Genomic DNA, 19,808 nt, shown 5'->3' with positions numbered 1-19,808 from the left:
ATGTAGAGCCATTTTTCAGCTTATATATTGTAGTAGATAGTTTATTATTTGACACCTCCAGGGAGTCCAAAGACTCATTGAGGGAGAGTGTGCCAACAGCATCGAATGATTAGTCCCCTCGCAACTACTAACCGTGCTCAAACTTACATAACTGAGCCATTAGTAGCAGAGGCTCTACCAATCGACCAGCCTTTGCCTTCTCAAATTTGTGGTCATTTATTTTGTCACCAAAAATGGTCAGATTTAAATCAACATTTAAGATGATAGATATTAAATAACAACAAATTAGATTACATCCAGCCAAAGCATTTTGAAATTTGTATAATTTCAAAATATTTTGTCTTTATTGTTACCAAATTATTAAAATCCAATCAACCAAAATGTAGTTTTGTGGACAGGCAGACAAAATGAATATAGTACATGCTTGCAAATTTCAGAAGCATCTCAAAATTTGAATGAATAGTTAATTGAAATTTCTGTTTTGATTGGTGATTTCATCATTGCAAAGTCCAGAGTTTGATTTCCCCTCCCTCAAACCAAAAACAATTTGAACAAAATGCCAACTTTTAAAGATGTAGAAAAAAATTTTTTAATACAGATTTTGCATGATGTAACATTCCAAAGTTATAAAATTTTACATACTTTAGCAAGCCAAGTTCCAATTTCAAAAGTTCATTAATATTAAGAACCTCCTTAACCTTCACAAAAAATAAAAGAATTTCCTCTGGAGGCTTTACTTTTGAACTCAGTTTAGCCATGTATTTGTAATGAGACTAAGAATAATTTACTATTATAATACCATATAATAGTACAAGATCAGAAGACAGTTGTTATAATATTTACTTTTTTAAAAAATCCTTTGCTTATGATTATCTAGACCAGTTCAAATTATTTTTATAGAATTATACAATAAAGAAGATGTGGAAGAAATCAAAACAGATGATTGGTATTGTCAAAGGTTTATAACTCATCAAAAAGAAAATATTCAAAAGGCTGTTGAAATGGCATCAAAAGCACTCCAGTGGAGGAAAAGTTATGGAGTAAATGGCAAGTTCTTTTTTGATAACTTTCATAGACATGTAATTCGAAATTCCTATTTTGAATAGGTATAATTTTTGTAAAATATGCAATGAATACATCCTTTCTAAAATTATGCCCAGTGAGTTCACTAATTAGTATCATGAAGGATAAGTTTTATGCATATGATTTCAAAACTTTTGGTTAAGAGTGGAATTTATAATTTGCAGATATTCAGAAATTTACTGTTTATATGGAAACTCGATGGAGTCGAGATTTGTTGTGAGAGATCCACACTATCCATTAACACGATACCTATCGTACATCTTCATAAATTTATTAACTGTTGGGGTGCTCTTAACCACGTGTGGCAATCTATTCCACTCATTCACCACGCTTCCAAGTAAAGAACCTAGTCTGCATACTTTAGACAACTTCCAAGTGGTATCCCCTTGTATTTCCCCTACTTCCCTTGCTGATTCCAATAATTTTTGGCATCACAAGATCTGCCTGTAAATTCTCTACCACGCCCCCCCTCCTTTGGATTAATTATAGAATCCCTTCAGTAACTTAAGTTTCTATCATATCTGCTCCCATCCACCTGTCAGCTAAACTCTGCAACCCACACACCTTCATCCTCCCTATAGGAAACATTCTGCAGACCTTTCACAAGCTTAGTCGCTCATCTCTGAATCCTCTCCACCACCTGTATCCCTTAGAAATGCAGGTGACGAAATCTGTACATAGTAGTTAACATGTAGCCAAATCATAACCTAATAAAGATGGATAATAACTTCTATATCTTTACTTGTCAATGTGTTTTTTCAACACCAAAATAGTCCTGAGCTATTTTGCCAACTCTTGCAATATGTCCTCTAAATTTCAAATCTCTATCCACCATCACTCCCAGATTCCCTAGCCTCATCAATTTCCTGTAACCTACTACCACCAATATAAGTATAATCTTTTCATCCCAAAGTGCATTACCTTAAATTTTAAAACATTAAATTGACAACCTTTGTCCACACTGTCAATTTATTTACATCATCCTGAAAGATATCTATATCATCTTTTGTATATCATATCTATATCATCTATTGCCCTCCCTAGTTTTGCATCATCAGCAAACAACTAAATCTTCCTCCTCAAATCCCTGGAGGCCATCCCTGGAAGTTATGTAGAAGCATGGTGAAGAGAGGTCTGAGGAGTAGATTTTTTACATGAGAATTGTAAGTGAATGGAACGCCTTGTTGATAAAAGGAGTGTTAAGGATTTTAAGATTTGGTATGATAAATATAGGGTGTCCCAAAATTCACGCAAGATTTAAATTTGTGCGGCTACAGTTCGCAATTTTCGTACAAAATATGGTCGGAATAGCGATTCTTCAACTTCATCAACTGTGAAAAGATTAATTAAAAAAATTCAAGGAAACTGGATCAATTAGTGATCTTATACACTCTGGCCGTCCTTCAACAAGTCGTTCAACAGAAAACATAGAAGCAGTTCGTGAGTGTTGCGGAGAGTCCAGGAACATCGATTCGGCACCGTGGTCTCGAATTGGGCATTTTGAGAAGCTCTCTACAGCATATTCTCGCAAAAGATTTGCATCTTTATGCTTACAAAGTTCAATTGACTCGAACTGAAGCCTACTGACCACACACAGCAACGAGAGTTCGTTGAATGGATTATGGAACAAGTGGATGCTTATTTTTCGAACAAAATCATCTTCAGTGATGAGGCTCATTTTCATCTTGATGGCTTCGTTAATCGACAAAATTGTCGCATTTGGGGTTCAGAAAATCCACAAGTGATTGTTGAAACAAATGCATCCACAACCAGAGGGGGCCAAGGGGCCCAGGCACCCCCCAAAGAAAAGGAAAAAACACTAGAAAAATTTCCAAAAATCTTTTCCCAAAGGTTAAATCCTGAGTGTGCCACTGTCCACAACAGTCACTGTTTGGTGCAGATTTTGGGCTGGAGGCATCATAAGTCCATTCTTCGAAAATGCAGCTGGTAAGGCAATAACAGTTAATGGTGCTCGCTCTTGCGACATGATAATCCAGTTTTTTGTGCCTAAATCGCAAGATATGGATGTGGACGACATTGGTTTCAACAAGACGGTATCACATGCCATACAGCCCAAGAAACAATTAAATTACTGCACAAGTCATTTCCTGGTCGTGTAATTTCCCATTTTGGTGATCAGAATTGGCCGCCCAGATCATGTAACTTTGGGACTTTTTTCCCCTTTGGGTTTTTGAAGTCTAAGGTTTATGCCAACAAGCCCACGACTACCCATGCCTTGAAGGAGGAAATTGAGCACTGTATCAATGAAATTCAGCCACGTTTATGCAAAATGGTCATGGAAAATTTCGACAAAAGAGTGCGTATGTGCCAGCAAAGCTGTGGAGGCCATTTACTCGATATGCTATTCCATGCATAACCCTATACTGTATACTTTATAAAAATTTTAAAAAATTGTAATAAGAAATTACAATTTTTAATTAAAAACCTGTTTTCTATCAAAATTACTTCTTGCGTGAATTTTGGGACACCCTGTATGTTGTCAGTTTGAACCTCCCACGATGAGTCAGACTCCATGGAGGGCACAATAATAATAATAAATTATTTTATTTTTATATTTTATTATCTTTATTTGTTATTATTGTTATCTCTGATAACGGTCTTGCTGATGCCAGTAATTTTTTTTGCATCACAAGATCTGCTTATAAATTCTCTATCCCCCCCCTCCCCATGTCAGTTTCAAGAAAAATCAAAGCCTGATAAAGAAAAAATATTAATGCTTTATAAAGAGGGATTATTAAAAAATTATTATTATTGAAGTTTCCCATGATAACTGCTTGGCCTAAAGTCATTGTGCAAATCTGCCAATGCATGTCATCCACATCTTCTAGACTCCCGTGTCTATAGCAGCAATCAACAATATATTTTGTCCTATTATCAGACAGCCCCAAATGAACCATTTCCTTCGGTCTACAATCTTAACTTCTGTTTTTGTTGGTTGGAGTTCTTCAGCTATCATTAATAATACCCATCCTTCTATTTTATTTCCTCTATATTTTCTGAAAATATGCAATATTAGTTATTCTCTCCCTGTAACTATATCATTCTCTGACAACCAGGTCTTGCTGACGCTAACAATTGTTTAGCGTCAGCAAGCTCTACCTGTAGATTCTTTTCCATGAAAAATCGAAGCCTGATAAAGAAAAATATCAATGCTTTATAAAGGATTGTTTTCTTATCCCTCGTGGTCAGTGTTTTTGTCAAGATTCAAGTGATCTGTTGTGTGTATAGGCCCATCAGTGTAATGCATTTCTAATCTTTTCAGCCAAAGTTTGACTTTAATGCATTGAACTGGTAACTATTATTCTTTGCCTAATGTCAGTCTTCATCTTTTCATGGTATTACAACACAAACACCAAAGATTTATTAATATAAATGAAATATAAGACAGTTATAGATTTTTTAAAAATTTGTTTTTAATGTTGTAATAATCTTAAGTGACTTTGAAAAAGGGGGAACATCCAACACCTAAGATTGTCTACAAAATTGATGTTAGCCTTTTCAAATCCTGCTGATCTCTGCATCAGTTTCATTTGCTATTGCCCTTCAGAGTTTAGCATCAGTAATTAAATCTCATCCAAAGAGTGCTCATCCAGAATGAGAGCAGTAGCTTTAGAAAACAGTGGATTTGAGGATGTAATATGAAATGAAGGCTAACAGGATGAAATATAATGGTGAATATTACTATTAGTTTTAGGTTTGGTTCAGTGATTAGAAAAAATGTTGGCATTAGTGGATACAAGGCAATTAATCTTAAGTGACTTCGAAAAAGCTTAAATTGAGGAAGTAAAAGGCAATAGATAAGTGAAAAAATGAAGATAAAGATATTCTAGAGTAATTACTTTGAAAGATTGTTAAATGAAACAAGTGATAAGATGGTGCATTCCTCTTGAATATTTTCTACTAGTCAGAACATTTATTTACTAGATAAAGCCATCAAAAACCTGAAATGTGGAAAGGCAGAATAGTAGTAGTAATAATATTATTATTACATGACACCTCCAAGGAGTCAGAACACTCATTGAGGGAGGGTACCTATTCTACAACTTTGTCTCCACCAACTAGTGAACTGCAACTACCATCTACACTACTGCCCATCACCCACCACCACTAGTATTTTATCACAGGCAATCGCAAATATCCATGCCCATTATAGGATTCAAACCTGCAGCCTTTTGTCTGGAGAGTGGATACACTAACTACTCAGCCAACTAGGCCAGCAACCAAATAATCAAATATTCAACCAAAAATCCTCAAATATAGAGGTTTCACAGTTGTAAAATTAGTCAGAAGGTTGAATTCCAGATAACTGCAGTAGAACTTGCATAGTATCATCTATAAAAAGGGAAATAAAACAATGAGAATCCCAAAATTTCTTTATTGGGTGTTCCAGATAAGATTGATGGCACTAAGATAAATTATAGAAGGGGAAACTTGAAACCACAAGCTAAACAGAGATTGCCAGGATCAGATTTTTGTTAAGCAAATGGAAATATAACAGGATTTATATTTGAGTTTTGTTGATCTTGAAAAAGCAATGATAGCAAGAGGAAATTTGTTTAAATCCTGCATTTATTATTATTATTATTATTCAGGCCTCCATGCAGTCAAAAGACTCATTGTGGGAGGTCCTTCCTAAGAAACAGTCTATCAAGACTCATCGAGGGGAGATCTCTCCCCCCCCCCCCCCCAAGAAACAGTCTATCATACCACTCATTGACTGTTCTCGCTCTCACTACTCTATCAGGCAATGGATTCCATGGTTCAGCCACCCTCCATGCAAAGAAACAACTCCTCGCCCTCTTGCTCACAGTTTACTTTCGTAACTTCCAGGGATGGCCTCTTGTCATCACTCCTTCCTGCTGTTCAACCAAGCGAAAGAACTCCCAGTGTCAACCCTGTAACCACCTCTCAACAATTTAAGTCTCAATCATATCACCTCTCCTTCTATCCACCAAACTCTGTCCACATTCCCTCAGCCAATCCTCATAACTATCATTGTACAGTCCTGAAATCATCTTTTGTTATCTGCCTTTGTACCTTTTCCAGTTAATTTATCCTCTTCAAATCCTGGGGACTAAATCTGAGAACCATAGTCCAAGTGTAGTCTGATCAGGGTCTTATACAATGGAATGATAACTGTTTTATCTCTGCAGGTCAGTGTCCTTCTCATTATTGCAGCAATCCTCTGTGTTACCTTCACCACCTTTGCAATGTGCCCCCTAAATTTCAGGTTTCTATCAATCATCAACCCCAGATCTCTTGTCTTCCCTACTTCCTCCAGTATAACTCTTCCCATAGAGTATGCAGTGTCCCATCGATCTTTCCCAAACCTCAAGACCTTACATTTTGCTGCATTAAACAGACACCCCCCCCCCCCATTCATTTGCCCATCTATTTAGCTTATTCAAATACTCTTGCAGGGCTGTTGCATCTGCACTATTACTAATAATCCTTCCCAGCTTCCATCATCTGCAAACAACTGAATATCCCCTTGCAATCCACTGACAATGTCATTGATATAAAGGTTAAACAATATAGGTCCCAATACTGAACCCTGTGGGACCCCACTTGTAACCCTCTGCTTTCTTGAAACTGCCCCCACCATACACAACTCTCTGATACCTATCAGACAGCCAATCCTGAATCCAGTTGACCAATCTGACATCCAGACCCATGTGCTGAAACTTAAATATCAGCTTATCATGTGGCACCCTGTCAAATGCCTTTTTTGCTAAGTCTAAGAAAATGGCAGTATATGCCTTTCCCTCATCTAATGCTCTTGTAACTTTATCATAAAAGGCTAGCATAATGCTAAAACAAGAGTGCCCCTTCACAAATCCATGTTGACTCTCACAGATAACACTACCCTCATCTGCCAATGCTGTATACGGTCCTTCACTACTTTCTCCAAGATCTTACAAACTGGTCTATAATTAGACACTTCCAGTCTGCTACTGCCCTTATGCAATGGCACTATCTTACATTCATTCCATTCCATGGGCACCTTTCCAGTGGCCAGACTTTCATTGAAAAGCCAGGTCAAAGGCACTGTCAGTTCCCTAGCACACTCTCTCAAAACTCTTGGTGAAATACCATCCAGTCCCACAGCTTTACTGACATCCAGAGTAGTGTATTTGAAACACACTCTCCTCCTGTATCTTTAAACCTTGAACCCCCTATCTTTCTCTAGCATTAAAACTGACTCCTCCAGGATGAAACACTCCAATAAATTTTCATTGAACAATTCTACTATGTCCTCTGCATCAGTCACTCTATTCCCATTTTTATCCCATAGTCATTTCTCTTCCTACTGGCCACATTTAAAAAAAAAAAAAAAAAAAAAAAAAAAAGAAAATCCCTAGGATTTTCTTTGATCTCAGGGCTAATCTCCTCTTGTATTCCAGTTTCTTCTTCCTTACCATACTAGTCACTCTTCTGGCCTGTGTCTTATACTCTTCATACATCTCTTCTCCTGTCTCCTTGTATCTCTTCCACAGCTTTTTTTTTTTGTGCATGCAATTCCTGTTTAATATTGTTTGTAATCCACTTTACTCCAAATTGTGTCCTCTTGTTCACTCGGGGTATACAACTTACCATTTGCTGCTAACAAATATTGTTTCATAATTTCCCATGCACTAATGATATCCTGGCCTTCCAATTCCTCCCTCCATGAAACTTGCCCAAGTTGACATCTTAGACTATTATAATCACCTGCCTTATAATTCCACATACATTCCTGTCTCTTTGATACTCCTGCATGTCTATTCATTTTCCAAGTCAAAACCATATGGTCACTCTCTTCAACTGGTGGGAGAGATGTCATCTCAGTTATTATCAACTCTTCTGATGCTATAACCAAATCCAAAACTCTTGAACCTCTTGCTCCCTTTATTACATGTTGCCTAAGACATTTGTCCCTCAAGAATTCTAGAAATTCCATTCCCTTATTGCTACATGCATCTTCCTCTCCCCGGTTTATACTACTGTAGTTAAAATCTCCCATAACAATCATTCTTCTTGCACTTGCCAAACTTAGCTGTCTCAACATTTCCTGGTCCCCACCCCGTGTACTCCTGGGTCTGTAGCAACACCCCATTAAATATCCTGTCTTGCCCACCTCTACTTCACACCATATGCTTTCAAAATCATTAGTGTCACTGCCTTCCAAAGTCTCTCCTCTTAGAGGACATAGGTCGTCACTTATCATAAGCAGTACTCCACCACCACCATGCTTTCCTTCCTATCCTGTTGAAAAATGCTGTACCCAGCAACTTCTATTCCTGTTATTATATCCTCTTCTGTCAACCACGTCTCAGTGATCCCAATAATGTTTGTCCAGGCTTGATGCTATCTGTGCCACCAATTCCTCTCCCTTATTCCGGATACTCCTGGCAATGGTATATAGCGCGTAAATGCCGTTGTTTCTATACCCAGCATTATCCCTTCTAGACTCCACTGGGCTCAGTGTTACCTGATGTCGTCCCCTTTTCCCAAGTACCCATTCCCCAAGAGGCCATCCCTGCTGCCATCCTCCCTGGGACACACTGATGTTTTCAGAACAGCAATCTCTCCAGATGCCTATGTCCTTCCTCATTCAAATGTAAGTGGTCTCTTGCATACAATTCCTCTCTGTCCTCAAATGCACTCCAAGCATTCACATATTCCAGTCCTCTCTTGTCACACATTCTAGCTATTATGTCATTCAATATTACTGCTCTTCTGCTCAGTTCGTCATTATTATACCTAAGCAACACACACTATCTTTCCTCTCTGTGTCTTCTTTCGTACCACCTCAAGCAAGAATCTCATCTCTCGCTGCCCTATTTACACCACCACCCAAGTCATTTGTTCTCGCCATCTCATCCACCCTTTCACCTCTCTTAACTGCCAAAGACACCCTTTCTATCGTTCCTCCTGGCACACTCCTCACGCATCCTATCTCGAACAGCACTGATCATTGAGTCCCCATACGTTATACCTCTTACCATTTCCTCTCTCCGATTGTTTCCATTCTCTCCTCTTCTAGCACTCCCATACCTCTCTCTCATTCTGCCTCTCCTACTGTTTTCATTCTCTCCTCCTCTAGCAATCCCATGCCTCTCTCATTCTGTCTCTCCTACTGTTTTCATTCTCTCCTCCTCTAGCAATCCCATGCCTCTCTCATTCTCTCCTCTTCTAGCATATTTCTGTATCTTTTGCGTCCCTGTTAGTATCTTCCATTTATATAGAGTAAAGGATAAATTATACTTAGCAATACAGTTTAACCAGAGTTTTAAGTTGGCATTTAGTATTGGAGATATGGGAAGATGGTTTAATATGTATGAGACAAGGATATTAAATTATTTCCACTGCTATTATATGTATCACATTATGAAGGAAAGTAGTTAGGCCTGATATCAAAATTGGAGATGTTAAATTCAGCTCTTTACTTTATGCAGATACCGTTAAATCCAGTACAAATCTGAAGATTCTCTAAATTAAACAACTCCTGTAATAAATTTTGAAAATCAGCAATGAGGACAATCAAAAATATGCAAGAACCCTGAATGTATAGAATATATACAGGGTGGTTCAAAATTCCACATATAAACTTTGAGGGGAGGTAGAGAACATAAAAAATCAACCATATTCACATAGGAAAGCATGACAAGAAACTCCACCTGAAAGTGATAGGTGGTGCTGTTCGCCAGTGCTCCAGGTGAGCAATTGGGGCTTCCTCATTCAAGCTTTTGACGTTGTACGAAGAACATGCATAAAATGATGCATGTTCTTAGTTTCACACACCTGATGTGACACCATATTATGTATCCAACTGCTATTGAACTGTTCAGTTATGCCTAATCAAGTTTTTTACACTACTTACTGCCTTGTGTTATTTCTGTATCTTTTGTGTCCCTGTTAGTGTCTTCCAGCATTTCTGGTTATGCTTTCCTATGTGAATATAAATGATTTTGATGTTCTCTACCTCCCCTCAAAGTTTTTGTACGTGGAATTTTGAAATGGCCTGTATATAATTAAAAACTGCCTAAATAGCAGATTTTTATGTGAAAATGGCAAATTTCTATAATCAAAGCTATACCAGCTTTTGTGGAGAACTAATTGAATAAACTTCTATGGAATAAAACAACAAAATTACAGGATAACCACAATAATAAATTTTAATGAAAATACAGATTTTATACTGCAAATAACAGTACATCAGTGTGTAGAAATAACAAGCAAATCAAAGAACAGGAATACAAGATGCATTCAATCTGTTTACCAATTGAAAATGATTGCTGCATGTTTAGAAATTTCTAATAAATATTAGAAATATTTATTAGAAATAAATATTAAAACTAATGTTGATGTTTATGTAAAATGAGAATCTCCCAAACTTTTGGAAGAGGGACAATTGTTCTGATTCAGGTTAGGCCAGTGTAAAAGGATTTCACAGCTCTTTTGAAAAGGCATTTATATTTAAAACTCTTTCTATGGAGAAGACAAGCTTCATCAAATAGGATACTGTGTTTAGTGTCAATACTATGCTGTGACAGACCAGGCTTTAAGCTTCACATATTCAATGTTAGTATTGATGTTCATTATTCCCCCCCCCCCCCCCCCCCACCCACACACAGAACTGCCTATCTGTCCACAATATGTCAATTACATTCTCAAGGGATCTGGTAAACTCTAGCTAAAGATAGAGGTTGACAGTCTTTTGTAGATGGTAACAGATGAGAATCTTTTTTTTTAAATAGGAAAACATGTGGGAATAAAATGATACTTCAAAATTCTAGCAATAGATTCAGAGATACCAGAAATATAACATTGGAACCCTGGGGTCTGAAGAATCCTTAGGTGTTGGAATATAAGGATTTTTCAGACCCCAGGATTCCAATCTTATATTTCTGGTATATTTCATTCTGCTGGATTTGAAGGTTGTAACCATTTAATTCCATTAAGATTTTGATAGAAGTTCTTGTAAGCTTAAAAGAGAGGAGCACACATGTGCTCTATTAATTAATGACTTGATAACACCAATTTTTTTTCAGAAGTGTGATGATCAGATTTTTGAATGTATCTGCCAGTAAAAGTAGGTTTCTGATACACTGGTTGACAAAGGACTGGAGGCTGTGCGAGTAAGGATGTTCAAGAATGGTAAATTACCAGCATCCCCCCCTTCCATTGTGAATTGAATGTGTAGTGAAGGCTATTAATTCTGACGTAGGAAAGTGGCAAGTTCATTTTTGTAGGGTAAGTTATAACCCTACAAAAACTTGCTAAACAATTAAATAAGCTCCTTGATGAAGTTATCTGAGATCAAAATACTTTGCATAAGTTATGCACTCATTTTGGAAGGACTCCTTGTTTACATGGTCTCCTAAATATTCATAAAGAAGGTTGTTCAGTAAGATCTATTGTGAATTGTATAGACTCTCCCACCTATAGAATTACTACATTTCTTTCATGCTTAACTGTCCATATTGGACAATCCAGATCAAGAATTCCCCACACATTTTCTTAAAAAAATCAAAGATATTGAAATACAAGGCAGATATGTCAGTCTGCTTTGATTTTTGACATTTTCTCTATTTACCAACATTCTGTTATCTGACACATTAGTTTACTATGTGACTTCCCTCCTGATGTTGTGATGATTTTTGAAATCACATAATCACAATATTTCAGGAACACTCTATTCAGAAACACAAAATCAATAAACAGATTGAAGGCACTGCCATCAGTAGCCCTCTGTCTCCACCTTTGGTAAACCCTTTTTTGAACCATCTAAAAGATAACTTGTTTTCATCCCCAGTCCTCTCTCTGGTTTTGTTATATCTGACAGTTTTGCTGTTTGGCCTCATTCTGTAAACTAACTTGCCACTTTTTTACATTGGATCAATTGCCCTTCATCTAGCATTCAATTCACCATTGAAAAAGAAAATTACGGTAGTTTACTATTCTTGGACATCCTTCCTTGCAGTCTCTGGTCCTTTGTCAACCAGTGTTTATCATGAACCTACCTTCACTGGCAGATGCATTCAAAAATCTGCTCATCACACCTCTATTAAAAAAAAAAAAAAAAAAAAAAAAAAAAAAAACTGGTTATCAATTCATTAATTAATAGAGGACGTGTGCTCTCAAGCTTGCAATAAGAACTTCTCATTTAATGGAATTAAATGATTACAATACAGCAGATAATTGACTCCTATGTTTCAACACCTAAGGATTCTTCAGACCCTAGGGTTATATTTCTGGTATCTTTGAATCTATTGCTAGAATTCTAAAGTATCACTTTATTCCCACATGTTTTCCTATCGAACAAAAATCCTTATTTGTTAACATCTACAAAAGAGACTCTAGCCCCTCTATCTTCAGCTGAAGCTTATCAGATCCCTTATGAACGTAATTTGACATATTTTGGGCAAACACATCATTCTGTAGAAAAAATAATTAAGATCAATAATACATGAACCCTCAAAAGTCTGGTCTGGCATGTCATAATATTGACACTGAACACAGTATCCTGTTGGATGAAGCAGTTTTAAATATGAATGGCTTTTCAAAGAAAGTTGTGAAGCCCTTTCACATTGGCCTAACCTGAATTAGAATGATTTTCTTTCTCTCTCTTCCCCCCTCCAAAGTTTGGGAGATTCTCATTTGATGTAAACATCAACATTAGTTTTAATATTTATTAATATTAATTTTCTAGCATGAAGCAACCATTTTTAATTGGCAAACAGATTGTATGCATCTTGTATTCATGTTCTTTGATTTGCTTGTTATTTCTACACACTGATGTACCGTTCATTTCAGTATGAAATAATCTGTATTTTTATCAGTTTATTTATCATTTAATTTTATTTTTGTAGTGGTGCCACAGTCATTGGTGCACCCAGGAAGGGGCCAAGGGGTCCTCCCCCCCCAAGAAAAAGGAAAAAAAAAAACACTAGAAAATTTTTCAAAAATCATTTCCTAATTAAAATATTTTTGTTTAAATTTATGTTGTGTCATGTCTTCTATTTCTATGCTACTTATGAATTAGCGGTCACATAGGGTGGGAATACTCTATAGCTCTTGAGAATCCTGGCTGCTGTGAACGCAAGGTGAATGAAGTATTGCTCGGGCACTCGTTTGTGCCAGAGCCGAGCCAGAAGAGATCATGGGTATCATGTATTGGCAATTACTGCAAATGCTCAGTCATAGCTTGTATGCAATGTGTAGTGTGTACTCTCAAATCGTCTACTCAAACCCCCCCCCCCCCCCCCAGATTAAATCTTGAGTGCACCACTGGCACCTTTTTTTTTTTTTTCTTAAATTTAAAGATTAGACTTATATGGAATAAGAAGTTTAGTTAAAATACTAACTGTATGGTGTTCAGATCTACATTTTATTTCTGGATCTGAAAGGTTCTAAATAACATTATCAGACTATAGACCACAGATGAGTTTTGAGAAAATTTAGTTTAGGGAAGTGAACAGGTGGCAACAGCAGAACCATAAATAAATTGTGGACATTAAGAAGGAGCTTGACATTTAACATTCAGGATTGTGAGTAGAACCAGTCTAACATGGCATGGTCAGTTAAAAGAATGGGAGAGAACTGGTTAGCAAAATGTGTGTTTTTGCTAATATCTCAAAAGACCAAGAGAAAGGCAAAGATCTAATCAGATTGATGCAGGAAGTGTCATTAGAAGACCAAAATATAAGATCTAATATTGGGGTATTGATATTAGTTTTCCTCCAAATTAGTCTTAAGAAGTCACTAGCAAGGTAAACTTTCATGTCATACTATCACAATGTTGAGTATGCATCCCCCCCCCCCCCAATGCCACACATGATTTTTTTTAAATATCAGGAATTTGGTGACTATACCACACCAACATGATACCTGCAGATGTTATGGTGAGCATAGATGAGATGATTATGGTATTAGCAGGGCCAGTTTTATCAGGCAAACCTAGGCAATTGTCTAGAGGCACCAATACTTTGGGGCGCCAGACTTTGCTATATAGGTCAGGGGAAAATTACAACCTCAAAAAAAAAAAAAAAAAAAAAATTAGTAAAACCTTGATTAATAATAATAAACTGAAATAAGTCAAGTTGTCCTGGTGCTCGCTGATGATCCTGCATTATTTTCACCTTTCTCTATTTCTTACACTCGCCGCTCTTTGTATACTTAACCTCAAGTGCAGAGATTTTTCCTCCTGGCATCTGTCCAAAGATGAGCAGAGAAGTTCCAGGGTATCCCTCAAACTAACAATCAGTGGTCATGACTAACTGACTGTTCTCACTTCTTATCTTCATTTTCTATAGACTTAATTCTGTTGATTTTTAGATTAAGCCCTGTTTTTACAAGCTCTCTGAGGTCTTAGAAGTTGGGCATTACATCATTCATTATCTCACAGAATTGTCTTGTTAATTCAGTTCAGTTTATTCTAAATCAGTATAAGAATGCTATGGGAATTTTCATAGAATTGCAGTGGCAGGGATTCTGATGGATAGTATTCATGAAATAAGACCTCTGATTGGTCTTTCTCTTTGCTCCCTTTACTTGTCATCATCCCCACCCCGGCATTCTTCTACTGATTTCAGATTAGTTAGGTCAAGCTCTTTCATAGGTGACAGTAGAGTCTGATAGCTAATAGTTTTGGTACTTGTGTATCTAACATTCTTACAGCAGCTGTAGAATGTTTGTGGCCAAAATAGCCAGTGTACTCCATAGAGCAGTATTTCTGTAAGTAATACCTGTGTGCTCGTGAGTATGACTAAATATATATAGAGAAAGGCAATGTATAGAGGTGCCTAAAATCAGACTGGCACTGGGTATTAGTGGTATGATAAAGATACTGCATTTTACACTTGCAGTATGTTTAGAAGCACCCTTCATTATTTAAGGTGATGTATGAATAAATTAGGCTCCTTTGCACTATTTTTTTTTAATTAACTTGATAAGTGGAATGGGTGGAATTAATACTGGAAGGGGCAGTATGGCTCTGTTAAGAAAGTCTTGTCTTAGTAATTTGCTTTTATTTTATGTTATTTGTGACCATTTTTACAAACAAAGCGATAAATCCTATTAATAGCTTTTTAAACTATTTGACAGAATACCACAGGAATTATAAAAATTGCAATGAATGGGGGATGGAAAATAAACTAGTGGCAGGTAAAGTAGTGAACAACTTAATCAGAACAAGCCAAATGTGTTCTGATTAATTGGTTCTGTTTTGGTTGAGTGCTGTGTATTTTAACTGTCTCTACAATGTTTATTAATAGTGTTGTGTTTTTAGTGTAAACAAGTTGACATTCATAGTGTTATATTTATTTTGTATAGCTATAAAATGGATAAATCTCCAAGAAAACATTAAAAGATGTGTACTCTTTCTTAGAACATATCCATGACTCAGACAAATTGCCAATCAGTGTGGTGTTGATTTGGATACTGTGGATACTGTTAATGTGATTTTAAAGAGGTTTAGGGAGACAGGTAATCTTTCCTCCTGAGGGAAAATAAAATACAAGTGAAAAAGGAAAAAATACTTAAGATTGTTTACTAATTAGGAAAAGCAAAATGAGTCCAAGATTGTCTGCTGTAGACTTGTCAGAAACAATCCTACTAGCTGCCATGACAGTCCTTCGAAGATTGTCAGAAGTAGGGAGGACTGCCTGCAGACCAAAAAAGAAATAACTGTTGCCGAAGACTGTGCAGAAAAAGAGGTTCTAGTGGCAAAAGTGTACAAAGATTGAAGTGGAAGGTCATACTCAGATGAAAGCCATTTCTTTGCATAGAGAGAGAGAATTCTCTTGAAAAAATCTTGAAAGTGAAATAATTCTGGATGTGTGGAATATTAGATATTGAATTAGTAGTTGGTGTCATTTATTCATCATATTTGCCATAAGGGGGTTGACACCTGCCTTGACATATTTTTTTTTAATAAGAGTCTTGCACTCAGTAGAGTTCCTAAAAGAGGGCAAGATCGTGCCATTTCATAAAGGAGGTGATCGAACTCAAGCATCAAATTATAGGCCTATCTGTGTGTCAGGTGTTGTGATTAAGTTGTTGAAGTTGTGAGAACTAGGATCCAGAGATGGGTTGACAACAATAGTATTATCTTTGATGGACAGCATGGATTTGCTAAAGGGAGGTCATGTTTTAGTAATCTACTTACTTACTTATTACAATAAAGTGAATGCTTCCTTGTACAGAGAAGGATATACACAGTAATATACTTACATTTTGCATAGGCTTTTGATAGAGTACCTTGTGATAAATTGATAGTCAAACTAACTAGAGCAGATGGGGTTGGATATTGGATTGGAGACTGGCTATCTGATAGGTATCAACTAGTTGTGTATGGGGGAGTGATATCCAGGAAAAGGAGTCACTAGTGGAGTGCCTCAGGGGGTCTGTTTTAGGTCCATTACTATTTAACTTGTATATTAATGATATAGGTGAAGATTTGGATGGAGATATTCAGTTGTTTGCAGATGATGCAAAGTTGGGACGAACCATGAAGAGTAGTAAAGATGTTGTGGCCTTTCAAGAAGACTTGAATAAATTGAGTGATTGGGCACGGAAATGGGGATGCAAGTTCAATGTTTCAAAATGTAAGGTTTTAAAGTTTGGAAAACAAAGATGGGATGCAGAATTTATGCTTGGTGAGGATATTGTTGGAGGTGGAAGAAATAAGAGATCTGGGGATGATTGTGGATAAGGATCTGAAATTTAGAGGACACAGTCAAAATTGTGTAGACAACCCAAAGGCTTCTGGAAATGATGCGGAGTACATTGATGTATAGAAGTTAGGAGATTTTTGTTCTGTTGTATAAGGCTTTGATTAGGCCACACATGGATTATTGTGCCCAGATTTGGTCACCTGGTTTTCAGAAGGATGAAGAGATGTTGGGAAGGGTCCAAAGGTGACTAAGGTAGTTTCTGACCTCTGGAATGTTGAGTATGAGGAAAGATGGAGAGGATGCAATTTGCAGAGTCTGGTGGACAGGAGGAAAAGGGAGATATGATAGAGCCCTACAAGTTGGTAAGGGATTGTTATAGGATCAATGCTGGAGAAGTTCTACAGAAAATAGTGAGAGATCGGAGGGGAGAACCAGAGGTCATTCCTGGAAACTGTATAAAGAAAGTGAGTAGGGGAGTGAGAGGCAGGTTTTTCTCATGCAGAGTTGTAAATGATTGGAATGAGACTTGCCTGTGAGTGTGGTGTCTGCAAGAAGTTTGAATGTGTTCAAGGCATGGTACGATGAGCTGTGTGTGTGTGTTGAAGGACCTCCCAGATGAGTCTTTGACTCCATGAGGTCTTGAGGTAATAATAAGCACCTCTGTATTGCAATTGGAAGAACGATGGTACGTTGCACCCTTCGATTAGAAAAGGCTCAAGTTCGATTCTCGTCATGATGGGAGAAACCTTTATATGGACTATTTTAATTGAAGTTGAGTTAGCCGATCTCATATGGAGGTAGCAGGGTTTTTCATCCCGCATACAGACAAATCATCCCTTCAGAACACATGCAGTTTGCAGACAAAAAAAAAAAACTAGCTGTGGTGATTGTGGGCAGCGGATAGCATTGATGTAGGTGATTGTACAGTGGGTGTCCTCCTACGATAAGTCTTTGGACACCTTGGAGATGTCACGAGTAATAGTAACATAATAATAATATTACTCTCATTCAATACTGATTTAGTTACTAATATTTCAAACAATAAATAGTTTCCACACTTTTCTACATGCAGTAGAAAAAAAAATTCTTGCATCCTTATGCAATTCATGTTTAGTTTGCTTTCAGTAAATTGGCAATTTTCTGCACACCAATTTCTCAAAAGCAAATCAACCAGCAGGGGCATGCAGTGCACATAGCTGCCAGGATAGTAAAGGCACTAAAGAGGAGAAAATACTTAAAAAAAAAAAGTTTTTTTAAAGTGCTTTTTTTTATTGGAGGGAGTGATAGGGGCACTAATTAAAGTTTTGCACACAGGCACCACATACTACTGGTGTGCTTCTGTCAACCAGAGAACAAAAATTAAGTAATAATACACTGTACACTGGTCTTGCAACCTTAGTTTTTTGCCAGTAATTCCACACACTTTAGTCTTATTTTTATCTCAAAATGGAGAAACTTTAGAAATTATTTGAATTTATCTTAGAATGTTTTTCTTATTTCTCAGTTAGATATATATAAAACTGCAAAATGTTTATAAAAGCAATCATTCATTTTATTCCCCACAGAAATAAAAGAGAGCACTTTCCCAGTAGATTTTTTTACTAGAGGAGTAGTATATCCTTACAATCATGACAAAGAAGGCAGTGCAATACGTGAGTACTAATTATGATTTATTTTTTAAATCATAACAGGTAACTAAAAGAAATCTAATATTTTATTAGATATATGAAGAGCCAAAGGCTTCAATTAGAACCAAAGGTGCTAATATTTTGCCTATGTGACTGGGTTATTTTCAAGTTAATGATAACAATGTACAACTGAAAGTTTTTTCACTTGATTATACTACAAATTAAAGATGCCAATTAAACATTTTGATAAAAGGTTTAATCCTTTTATCAAAATGTAAGCAAACAAAGTTTGCATGTAGCCCTCTATATACAAGTAGCCCGGTCATCTTCATGACCGGGCTACTTGTATATAGAGGCTAATGGCTTCATATCCGTATACAGACCTTAGTATCTTACTAAGACAATTGATGTGAAACTTACACTTGGATGAAAGATTAAACCAAGAATACAATTTCTTGACATCTTTAATTTGAAGTAGGGAGGAACAAATGATTTGATTGGAAACAAGAAGATGCAAGACTGGATATCAGGAGATTTTTGAGAAGAATAAAAGAAAAGTGTGATAGGAAAGTTAGTCAGTGTGTTGCCCAGATATGACAGTTTTGAGTTGAGGCAGAGAGCAAGGACCATGAATGATATATTTACAGAAATGTGGGAAGAGACAAGAATGCAGTTTGTGAATGTTTATGGGATGAGTTGAAGAATGAATGGAACCATCTAAAGAGTTAGACTGCATTTAAATGGTTCTGGTGTGAGTCATCTGGAGATGCTTTGCTAGAAGAGGAGTAATGAGTACAAGAAAGCAATTTGGAAAAACAGAACAATAAAGAATGAGATTGAAGTGATGCTTCTGAATGGAGAAGCAGGTAGCATGAGTGTAGAGAATAAGTGTGAAAGACAAACAGGAGTTGGAGCAAATAGGAGAGCACAGTATAAGAAAGGTCACTTCCCAAAGAGGAACTGAATGTGTGAGTAGACTAGAAAGGAATGGGATGGCCTGGTATGTAGGAGGGGAATTGTTGGGTTTCCTCAATGCCATCCTCAAGCCTTTCTTTTCTTACTCATACCCGTACACTCTTCAAATGAGTGTACGGGTATGAGTCAGAAAAGAATGGCTTGAGGAAGGCACAGAGAAATCATCTCATAAGCAGTATCAAAACTTGATATAGAAATGAGGTTTGTATACGAATGCTAAAAATATCAGGAACATAAGGAATGAAATTGTTGCATTGATTTTGAGTTTGTTCACCCAAAATTTGTTGGAATAAGTGATGTAGTTGGATAAGGATGACATCCTGACAGAAACAGATAATCATCAAATTCCTGACATGTACTCTCAAGGGGGGTGTACCAGATATGATAGTACTATATCAAAAATTTACATATCTTCCTAGGTACAATTTTCCTCCAAATCAGT

The 19,808-nt window shown here is 36.7% G+C and overlaps 1 protein-coding gene across 1 annotated transcript in view; it reads left to right on the top strand.

The window, feature by feature from the left end:
• The window catches only part of LOC150109443 (motile sperm domain-containing protein 2), a 104,494-nt gene that overhangs the window by 31,571 nt on the left and 53,115 nt on the right, over nt 1-19,808 (top strand). Inside the window, exons 2-3 of the mRNA XM_090413174.1 lie at nt 901-1,047; nt 18,329-18,415. Coding sequence (XP_090269300.1) covers nt 901-1,047; nt 18,329-18,415 — 234 coding nt within the window. The remainder of the gene's footprint in view (nt 1-900; nt 1,048-18,328; nt 18,416-19,808) is intronic.

Source organism: Typopeltis vanoorti, chromosome 2 (assembly GCF_054136105.1).
Source record: "Typopeltis vanoorti isolate ZY-2024b chromosome 2, IOZ_Tvanoo_1.0, whole genome shotgun sequence".
Lineage (NCBI taxonomy): Eukaryota > Metazoa > Arthropoda > Arachnida > Uropygi > Thelyphonidae > Typopeltis > Typopeltis vanoorti.
Note: the sequence above shows the minus strand (reverse complement) of the source record. Positions and strands in the feature narration are given on the sequence as shown.